The sequence below is a fragment of the Myotis daubentonii genome, chromosome X, assembly GCF_963259705.1.
Source record: "Myotis daubentonii chromosome X, mMyoDau2.1, whole genome shotgun sequence".
Lineage (NCBI taxonomy): Eukaryota > Metazoa > Chordata > Mammalia > Chiroptera > Vespertilionidae > Myotis > Myotis daubentonii.
This window is the reverse complement of record NC_081861.1, coordinates 122799017-122810750: the sequence shown is the minus strand read 5'-3', so window position 1 is coordinate 122810750 and position 11734 is coordinate 122799017. Positions and strand designations below refer to the sequence as shown.

Below are 11734 nucleotides of genomic sequence, written 5' to 3'. Positions count from 1 at the left end.
CAAGATTTTTCCATCAACTCACTCTTCCTTAAAGAGTTATCGATTTACTTCTTGCCTTACGAATGACTAGTAAGACTAAAAGAATCAAAAGGGAAATTAAAAAGTTATACTTCAAAGTGAGCAAAGAATTGAATATTTTTTTTGTCCTCTTTGACGTGACTGTAGTTAGAGGAAACTCAGGAGTAGCTATGTAGCCGTTATTTGAGTAATTTAGGTCTTGAAGTAATCAGATCCCACCCCAAAATAACCATTACTTGCTAAAAGGTAAAATGTGGATAATATAATATAGGCATCAATGCCCATAATATTTCTAGGATCTTAAGCATATATTATTTAAATGTCATTCATAATCAAATCAGAAAGCAGATGTCTTTAGTGTAAGGGCATGCTAGTGTGCAGCCTGGAGCAATTTTTACAAATCTTAAGAAATGACGAAAAAGACAAGTTCTCACACCTCTTATCTAGAAAGCATCAAAAACTAATTTTATTTATTTATTTTCATTGATTTCAGAGAGGAAGGGGGAGAGAGAGAAACATCAATGATGAGAGAGATTCATTGATTGGCTGCCTCCTGCATGGCCCCTCTGGAGATTGAGCCCAAAACCCAGGCATGTGCCCTTGACTGGAATCGAACCTGGGACCCTTCATTCTGCAGGCCAACGCTCTATCCACTGAGCAAACCAGCTAGGGATAATTTTATTTATTTTTAAAATACAATGGGAAGCACATGGCTGTCCTGTATCTTGGATACCCCATGGCCCTTCGACCCTCAGGATGTTTATGCATGCTTTTCCCCATGCATGGAATGATGCTTGCCCAACTCTTTCTTGTCCCCAAGTCTTGACTTAAATGACAAATATTTATAGAGGCTCTCTCTGACTCAGTGTTGCCACCCCCATCCATTTTTCTCATAGCATTCATTGTTTATCCTTATATTACTTATAATTTTTGTATATATTACTTGCTTACTTGTTTGATTTCTGTGGCTTCCTTTGGGATATCTGGTTTATAAAGCTATTGCATTTCAAGTTTAGGTTGATTTACCATGAAGCCAGTGAAGCTGAAGCTTCAGAAGTAGTTACTTTATTTATATTCATAAATGTATATTATTTTTATTTTCTTCAAGAGGGCTTCCAAATTGAGTAAGCATTGGGTCTCAATAATCTGGTTTTGCATTGGCCACTGTACTCAAACTCCTGATTCATGGAAGTTGTGAGATAATAAATGGATATTATGCAAGTTGCTAACTTTGTGGTAATTTGTTATGTAGTGATAGGTAACAAATATGATCACCGATGGCTGATGCAATGCCTATCATATTCTAAGCACTAAAAAAATATTTAATGAAAAAAGGATTATTTCAGTCTTCTTGGGGCCTATTATTGGATTTTAAGTTTCATTTAAAGAAGGGAGCCACTAAATTGGAACAATTTAACTTTTTCTTAATTATTTTATCTTGTTTCAATTTGTCTCATTAAACTAAAAATATTCTGACTTTGTTTGTTATCCATCTAGAATACTTTTAGTCCAACAGCATTTATTGCAATACATGTAGTTTGATGTTTATAATTCTATTTTGTGTGTTTTTCTTTTTTGCTACCTATTTGTCTCTTATCTATTTTTATTTTTGAATCCTACACTTTGTCCTGCTAATGTTTAACTTTACATGGTTTGGAAGATAAAAGAGCAGATTCCAAAACATTGGACAAGAGGTCTAGAATAGGAAGGTTATTTATACCTGGACCAAGGAAAAATAATAAATACCTGAATTGAAATCTAGCCAGTTCCTGATATGCAGGAAATACCATTTTTTGCTCAAGTTGTTCCTTTTTCCCAAAATGACCTAACCTACCTTCTCTGCTTGCTGATTTTTTGAATCTCACAATAACAAAAATTCTTCCTAGAATTACACCTGCACCCCTCTTATCAACTCTATGAATTAGGTATTTCTAATATGTACTGCTTTAGCTCTCTGTAAATATCTCCATGGAAGCAATCTTCCCAAGCATTCTTCTTTTTGTTTACTTACCCCTCCCATGTAAGGATAGATTATTTGCAACTTAAAAGTGGAAACATATAGGTTAACAAAGACATAAAATACCTACCAACCAATTGCAATGTGTGGACCTTATTGTGGTCCTGATTCAAACACTCAACCTGTGAAAAAAAAAACCCACAAAACTATACCCTTTATGAACCAACTGGGAATTCAAACACTGGATATTCAATGGAATTAAGAAATTTTCTAAAATGTGATATCAGTTGTGTGGTTATTTTTTTAATCCTTATCTTTTGAAGATACATACTGAAATATTTATAGATGAAGTGATATTATGTATGGATCGGTTTCAAAATAATACAGAAAGGAAAGAGCTGGGTAGTGTTTATTAAAGAAATAAGAGCTGATAAATGTTGAAGCTGGGTGACAGGAACCTGTGAGTTCATTATACTGTTCTATCTACTTTCACATGTTTTCAATTCTCCATAATAAAAACATTTTAAAAAACAAAATATAAAAGAATAAAATAAAAAGTGAAGAGTATATTCCCTCTATCTTCAGCACTGAGCAGAATTCCTGGCAGCTTGGCAGGCTCAATATATATTTGATGACGGTCTGGATAATTAAATGAAGTATAACTAAGTTTCAGTGGAAGATGCAATGGGCAGAGAAGACTATAAAGAATGAAAGGCTTGATCTGAAACCAACAAATAAGTTGGCACTGACTTAGTGGAGAGACAGCATGCCATGGAGAGGAAACAACCTGAGAACAGGCACAGAGCTGGGAGTAAGGGTGTTGTGCTTTCAAGATGAAAGCAATAATTAAAATATATTTAAAAAATACAGAAAAACTCAGGTAATTAGAAAACCTTAGAAGTTCTGAGCTTCAAACCATTCTTTATTCTTTATGCTTTAGCTCACATAAAGATATTAAGTGAGGAAACTGATGCACTGCTGTTATTAATATCAAATAATGATCTATTCAAATGGAAGGACAGCTATTATTTGAATGAAAAATGTGATGTACTGCAGAAAAATATACTCTCACTTTTGAAGAAGTCTCATTTTATCCCTTTAAGATAATAGTAAAAATTTTAGTTATCAACTAAAAAATATGAAAGGAAAGCCTCTTTAAAACTCCTTATATATACTTTCCAGCATTATGAAATGTATTTAGTCAAAAAAAGAAAGAGCAACATTTTCTTTAGTAGTTACTTTCCTTAGAATCATGACTTACTAGTAGAAGCCTGATGCTTCCAATTGTATCTTCTGAATGAGATTCTCAACTTGATGCAACAGAAAAAAATGATTGCATTCTACTGAAATATGGTTGAATTTTGATCATGTGCCTGCATTCAATACAGAATTCTCTATTAAATTAAATGAATGTTGAAAACTTATTTCAATGCCGAAACCAGTTTGGCTCAGTGGATAGAGCGTCGGCCTGCGGACTGAAAGGTCCCAGGTTCGATTCCGGTCAAGGGCATGTACCTGGGTTGCGGGCACATCCCCAGTGGGAGATGTGCAGGAGGCAGCTGATCGATGTTTCTCTCTCATCGATGTTTCTAACTCTCTATCTCTCTCCCTTCCTCTCTGTAAAAAATCAATAAAATATCTTAAAAAAAAAAAAAGAAAACTTATTTCAAGATTATTTTATTGTGCTTTTTCTGTCCAAGTCTGAGGCCAAATTAGTATTGTCAAGTACTCATCCCTGAATGCTCTGTTGTAGATGCAACAATATGATCAAAGAGGACTGACAAGTAATTTTAGAAATGTGAAGAATTCATGAATAGGGCTGAATTGCAGAATTATCCTCCATGGAGAATTCATTTTTATATAAATTATCTGAAATCCTTTTTCCCCCCGTTCTCGCAAGAGCAGGAATTATGACAAAGAATACAGAGATGTTATGATGTGGACATCTTGGGAAGGAAACAGTATGGTGGATTTAGCCATAAGGCAAGCAAGTATTTCATTCCTCCAACAATTAAGGGTACGTGTGGTCCACTCTGGTGCAAAATTAAAGTAACATTAAAACTTCTGCAGATAGACTGTCTCCCAAAAGAAACCTAAGCAACTGTAGTGGAACTCCCATGGAGTCTAAGGACAGATCTTTGCTCAAGCATTCCTCTGTTCAAAACAGTCAGCCAGGGCTTTGTAGCTGCTGAAATTGCCAATTTTATTAAAACATGAGAGTCCCAAAGTTTCCCTGTATTCACTTAGTTGGATTTCAGAGAGGAAGGGAGAAGGAGAGAGCGATAGAAACATCAATGATGAGAGAGAATCATTGATCGGCTGCCTGCTGCATGCCCCACACTGGGGATCAAGCTCGAAACCGGGGCATGTGCCCTCACTGGAATCAAACCATGACCTCCTGGTTCATAGGTCAATGCTGAACCACTGTGCCACATTAGCCTGGCTATTTCTTATAATTCTTTAGGTCAGGAATTCAGACAGGACTTGGCTGGGCAGTTCTGCTCTACATAATATTCACAATCTCAGCTGAATTTGACTGGTGGCTGAGCTAGTTTGAGTGACATAAGAAGGTTTCACTCACATGCCTAGTGCCTCAGTGCTCTTCCATGTGGCCTCATTTGCTGTCTCATCCCTTATTTGCTAGCCTAAGCTTCTTTAAATCATGGAGACTGACTTCCTGTAAAGACAAAACAGAAGACGCTTCTTCAAAGTTAGGCCTGGAACTCATGGCATGCCAAACCTGCTATATCCTATTGGTCAAAGTAAAGCATAAAGGCCAGCTCAAATTCAAGAGGAGAGGAAATTGGTTCCATCTCTCGATTATGTGCCTATAAAAATGGAAATAATTGCCTTGGCCAAGTATTTTACTTGGTTGGAGCGTTTTCCCATACACCAAAATGTGGTGGGTTCAATTCCCGGACAGGGCACATATCTAGGTTGCAGGTTCAATCCCCAGTTGGGACCGGATGCAACTGTCCAATGTTTCAATGTTTCTCTTTCATATCATGTACTTTCTCTCTCTCTCTCTCTCTCTCTCTCTCTCTCTCTCTCTCTCTCTCTCTCCAATAAAAACATACCTGGTGACTCACTGAGAACCTGTCTTATGCAACTTGAGTATCACCAGAGGCTCATTCAGTGACTGAGCATATTGGGCAGCCAGCAGGTGAAGGCAGGCAGGCAGAAGCAGATCTCAGAGTGTCTTGGGACTTCTGCTGGCCGGTCATAGGGCAGGTGCTGGTAAAAACCGGCTTCGGTGCTTGGTTGTTTCTGCACACACAAACTGGATTCCTTTGTAGCTCCAAACAGGTTGCCCAGTGCCAGTCACCGGAAGTGTCTGACATTGGCCTGTACCAGAGAAAATAAATTTGAAATATCATCCTAAGTCTCAGTGGTGTCTTACATTATGCATAATATGATTAGAACAGACCCCATAAACTATGTACCATTGAAAATAGAAAAGGACCTCTCTAATGTAAATACCAAATATTACACATTATTCACAATATGCTTTGCCATCAACTTGCATGTACATATAAGCACAATGCACACAATCATTTCCTTTTTAAAAAATGAATTTTAAATGCATTCTTAAAAACTCATTATGCCTGTAGATATTGATATTTTTAAAAGCTGTTCAAGTTGAAATTAAATTAGAACAAACCAGTTAATACTTGTTTTAATAGGAACACAAATTACTCAGTCCAGGAAAAACCAATAATGAGTTGTTATACTTTGCCATTGGAATGTACATTTAATGTGTTGCCCTTCACATAGCAACACAATGCCACCATCAACAGAACATGTGCTTAGTGCTGTTTTTCAAGTGGTAATTATGAGTTTTTTTTCCTTAGCAAATACAGTATAGAACTACATTTTGACAAATTATCTAGATGCCATCACTAGAGCTACTGAGTATACAAGTTTAATTCTTTATGGAACATATTTATTTGTCCATTAATTTCTTATACTTTTAACAATATTCTGAATAGATTAATTTATTCATTAACATTGAATGAGAATTTTCTGCTAATTAAGAATAAAACTGTTTATTATCTGTTCATAGTAATTGCAAACTCTGGCACAAAATGTTAATAATTTTTATGTATATGCAATAGAATTATGGGTGAATAAATTATTTTCTATAGGTGCTAAGTCTTCTACAATATGTATACTTCTCTATCCATTCTTTAAATGTTGTATCGCCTTCATATTTCTTCTCATTCTTTAATCTTTTCCTTGCCAATCTCATTCATGTTCATTGCTTCCATTTTCAAATAGCTGCTCATGATTTTAGATGTGCTTCAAACACAACCCTTTTTAATTGAACTCACAACCATGCCTCCAAATTACAACCATTCTTAGTATTCCCACTCTTGGTAAATAGTCCACTTGCAGAATTCCCAGTCTTAGTAGGTGATGCAGCTGTGAATGCAGAATGTCAGGCTGTGCAGGCATTTCTGACATTGCGTCCTCCTACACCATCTATATGCAACCTAGCACATAAATCCTGTAAATTCTATTTATGCATGGCTTTTTAATCTACCCAAATTTCTCCATATCCAGTGTTACAACCCTAGAATAATGTACAAGTATCCAGAAAGGGAGATTATCCTTGTGGAACCTGACTTAATCAGATGAGCCCTTAAAAGCTGCAAACAAAATGCTCAGTTGGTATGGCTTAGTTGGTTGAACGTTGTTCCATGCACCAAGAGGTCATGGGTTCAATTCCCGGTCAGGGCACATGCCTTGGTTGTGGGCTTGATCCCCATTCTCTCTTATGGATGTTTCGATCTCTCCCTCTCCCTTTCTCTCTCTCTAAAAAAAAAATCAATAAAAATTTTTTTTTAAAAATGGTGCAAGACTCCTCTTTCTGATAAAAGGAACTCTAAGTGCTGGGGATTCTACATGAGGGAGATTATTCATTGCTAGATTTGAAAATGGAGAGGGTCACATGGCAAAGAATGCAATCAACTTTTAGGGGCCGAGTAGCTTCTGTCTACCAGCCAGCCAGGAAATGGGGACCTCAGTCCTACAATCACAAGCAACTCAGTTCTGCCAACAACCTGAATCGTTGACATGGATCCTTGCCCAGAACCTCCTGATGAGAATGCAGCCCAGCCAACAAGACACTTGAGAGTGAGGAGCTGAGCAGAGAACACAATGAGCTAGCTGCAGCTAGGCTACTGATCAACAAAACTCAAAGTTTCAATCCAATGAGTATTTTTTAACAACTAGTAATTTGTAAACTTTATGAAGTATTTTCTCATATGTACTTTTATTTAATCATCTCACCAATTCAGTAAAAAGAATATCCTTACTCTCTACTCTAATTTTTAAGTCTCCTATAGGGCGATTTTATTGTTTAAGATCACAAAGGCAGACCATGAAATGATACCCCAAATTTAAAACAATACAAGGTATAATTAAGTAACAATGCTCTTAAAAGTATGAGGCGAGGGTCAGTATTAACCACTTCAGAGTCACCAGGACTGTGGCTAGGGTAAGGCAAATGAGGCATTCACCTTGAGCTTAAAATTTAAGGTAAGGGGTAGACCAAAACATTTCAGTAATCAAGATAAGTTACGTTTTAATTCAATATTTAAAAAAAATGCCAAAAATCCAATATGTGAAAATATCACCCTTTTAAATAAAGACATAAGCCATGGAAATAATCAAAGTGTCTTTTGATAGATGATTGGATAAAGAAGATGTACATAAATACAATGGAATACTACTCAGCCATAAGAGAAGATGAAATACTCTCATTTGTGGCATGGATGTGTCTGAGAATATTATGCTAAGTGAAATAAGTCAGACAGAAAAAGTCAAGAACCACATGATTTTACTTTTATGTGGATATAAAACTGAAAGCAAAAAATGAACAAACAAGAAAAACAAACAAAAATTAATAGACACAGACAACAATATGGTGATTACCAAAGGGAAGGAGTGAGGATAGTATAGGGTAAAAGGGGTCAAATATATGGTGATGGAAGTTTTGACTTTGGATGGTAGACACACAATGCAATATACAGATTCTGTGTCATAGACTTGTACATTTGAAACCTATATAATTTTATTAAACAATGTGACTGCAATAAATTTAATTAAAAAAGAAAACAAAATGAAGGATAACAGAAAGTCTATCTACAGATATCAGAAGCTATGATAGAATTAGAAATTACAATTCAGCAGTCACTAATGAATTATCGGATGACAATGGTGATCCTGACTGGCCCAACATCACCACAAAGGAAACAACCGACATTATATATCTCCTAATGAAATTGCATTGTCACCTCTGAAGAGGTTTCCCCAACAAAGAGAATTGGAATTCATTATGTTAACCAATAGGGAAGAAAAAACATTTGATCATATGTGGAAATAAAGAAAAAAAACGCCTTTGATAAAAATTCAATCTCACATCATGGTAATAGCTTTTAGAAACTTACATTAGAATGGAATTTCCATATTTTAAAATCAATAGCAAACATATGTATGTGTGAAATGTTAGACACATTTTTCAATAAAGTTCAAATAGCACATGAATTTATGGTACCAATTCTACTGTTTAAACCTGGACTTGATTGCATAGCAAGTGTATAGCCATGCACAGGAATATGGAATAAAAGTCATGAATAATGAAAAGAAAGAGAAATACGATCTTCTAATTAAACATTTCAAAGAAATTGGTTACCAAATATTCAAATGTATAAGAAACTTCAGGAAGCTGATGGAGAAGATAACTATAGCCAAATCAGGAGTCTTACCACACAAAATAAATAGCTAACTAGAATGTGTAATGGAAATGATATAATTGAAAACAGCAGCAATATAAAAAAAATATACATAAAAAGAAAACTAACAGTGTTCATGATCTTTATGGAAGCAGATATAAAAATATTTCAGATAGACTTAAATAAAAGGAGTCTCTAATAAAGCAATATACTATGTTTATTCATGGTAAACATAATATTGTACAGATGTCTATTGTCCTTAAATTATTTATATGTTTGTGACTTACCTCTTATCAGCAGATGAGTGGTAGCCCAGTATATACAAGGCATTAAGGAAGACACTGAGGACTGAGGGGAGAACCCACTTCAAAATAATGTGCCACAAGGAGTCCCCCTACTCTCAGTCTTAGGATGTCCCTGAGCTACTAGGCTTAGGTTTCTGCTTGCTTCCTATCGGAGGTTCCAAGAGAAATGAGAGCCTTGGTCTGAGGCCAGCTCACTCAGGTTCCCAGAGAAAAAAGTCTTAGGCCCTGTCAGGAGTCAGAAAAGACCCCTGTGTGAGCTCTGCACGATTCCTCTCCCCACGGAACAAAGTGAGGGTGCCATCACCAGAACCCTACCTCTGCGCTTATTCTAGGAAGCCAGGGTGGGAGTGGCTGGAAGTGCTCTCTCTGACTTCTGCCTTACGAGCTCTGGAGCTTGCGGCTTTGGTCAGAGGTGTGTAGTCTAAAGTCAGTAAAGGTGGAGTCCTAAATTTAGACAGGTATGGAGGTGAATAACATTTGTTAGAACTGAAGGAACACACTTCTCCCAGAATTGAGGCCCTCAGCCCACAGAGGTCACCCTACTCTGACATTGCCCTACCCTGCCTGGTGTGTCCCTCAAATGGCTCAAGCATGGCTGTTAGGCCTAATGAACCCTCACTTCCACTTAAGGAATTGGTGGGATAGGAAGCTTGTTCTGAAGAGGAAGCCTCAAGTTAGCAGAAGGAGTAGTCAAAAGACCAGTCAGGAGTGAAGTTTAATATCCTGAGTTAGATTGGTGGTGACAAGCCACTGCAGAACAGAGGAGGCCCCCAGAGTGCCTTCTGCCACTGTCTTGTGGTTTCCTAAAACAGTACCCTTAAGGGAACCAGCAGAGGCAGCTTTTCTTGGAGCCAATGTAGAATCTCCCTACTGGGACTGTGCACATAATCTCTTCTTCTGTCTTCTAGGGTGACCTGTTCATCAACTTAATTGCTTGAACCCCTACCTGCTGTCTCATCATGCCTCGAGGTCAGAAGAGTAAGCGCCGTGCCCGCGAGAAACGCCGCCAGGCCCGCCAGGCCCGTGCTAAGACCCAGATCCAGGTTCTGGAAGGTGCTGAGGCTATTGCAGCAGAGGAAGGAGAGCTCTCCTCTGCCCATCCTGTCCTGGAAGACAGCCCCCAGAATGAGCTTGCTGCTGAGACACCTAGCACTTCTATGGAGCCTCAGGCAATCCCATCTAACACTACTGGAGCTGCTTCCGGTACTGTTTCAAATGAAGGTGCCAGCAAACAAAATGAGAAAAGCTCAGAATCCACAAAGACCTTGGAGAGCTTTCGCAGAGATCCTTTAAACAAGAAGGTGGTTCTGTTGGTGCAGTTTCTGCTGAAGAAGTATCAAAGTAAAGATCCAATTACAAAGGCAGATATGTTGAGGTTGGTGATCAAAAAGTACAAGATGCATTTCAATGAGATCCTGAGAAGAGCCTCTGAGCACATGGAGCTGGCCTTTGGTATTGATTTGAAAGAAGTGGATCCCATCAGGCACTCCTATGCCCTTGTCAGCAAGCTAGACCTCACCTTAGATGGAATGGCAAATGAAGAGAACCTGCCCAAGACTGGCCTCCTGATGATCGTTCTGGGTGTGATCTTCATGAAAGGCAACTGCGCCCCTGAGGAAGCTATCTGGGAAGTGATGAATATGATGGGTGTCTATGCTGATAAAAAGCACTTAATCTATGGGGAGCCCAAGAAGGTCATCACTGAAGATTTGGTGCAGCTAAAGTACCTGGAGTACCGCCAGGTGTCCGACAGTGATCCTCCACGCTATGAGTTGCTTTGGGGTCCAAGAGCCCACGCTGAGACCAGCAAGATGAAAGTCCTGGAGTTCTTAGCCAAGATCTATGATACTGTCCCCAGTGCCTTCCCAGTCTGGTATGAAGAGGCTTTGAGAGATGAGGAAGAGAGAGCCCAAGCAAGAGCTGCAGCCAGGGCTCGTATTGCTATGATTGTGCACTCTAGGGCCATGGCCAGCAGCTCCTCCCACATTAAGTAAAGTCTGAGGCAAGTCCTTCACTTTTTGCTTGAATAGTTTTGTCAACGATCTAATAGTGGAGAGCCAGACTGGGGCTGGAAAGTGTATATCATCTTTGTGTTCTTATTGTATGTTGGTTACTTGGAATTTTACCTTTATTTTTTTCTTGTTTTTTAGGTTATATTTCAAATGTTGACTTCTGAGGCAGATTGTTTTCTTTGTGGAAGAAAAGAGCAGTCAACATTCTAAGTAGTGGATGGCCAAGGTGGATCTGGAAGGAACACAGTATTTCTGTTGAGTGTGGTAAACTTTAGAGTTTTATCTTTTTTCCTTTCTTTCTTTTATAACATTTTAAATGTTGATTCTTTAATAGATGGTTTAAATCATTTCAGAATCTAAATTTACTAATGATTTTAGTTACATGCTTATTTCTTGTAATAGATTTAAGATTAGGAGTTTTATTATTCTGTAAAACAAATTGGGGAAACCTTTCATATTTACTGAACCAGAACAACACAACATGGCATTGTAATAGGCATTTCTGTGGGACTGTGAAAATATGAGCAGTAAAATTATTGGTATCAAAAAATAGAGGGAGAAAAATAAAAAATGTTCAGTTTTTGGTTTCCCATATTCATTTTAGTCTGTTATTCTATAAAAATAAAAGCTACATACCTGGATTTTCTTAGCTTACTGAAGAATGTAGGAGAAATAAAATGTTTATAAACTAGAGCTCATGTTTAC

General features: G+C 37.6%; 1 protein-coding gene across 1 annotated transcript; it reads left to right on the top strand.

Moving 5' to 3' along the window:
* Nucleotides 1-9976: 9976 nt before the first annotated feature.
* LOC132224242 (melanoma-associated antigen B18-like) lies at nt 9977-11011 on the top strand. Its single transcript, XM_059679350.1, has one exon. The coding sequence runs from the start codon at nt 9977-9979 to the stop codon at nt 11009-11011; it is 1035 nt and encodes a 344-aa protein (XP_059535333.1).
* The last annotated feature ends 723 nt before the right edge of the window (nt 11012-11734 follow it).

Excerpts from the sequence above, each read along its gene's own strand:
- LOC132224242 (XM_059679350.1), top strand. The coding sequence starts at position 9,977 with ATGCCTCGAGGTCAGAAGAGTAAGCGCCGTGCCCGCGAGAAACGCCGC.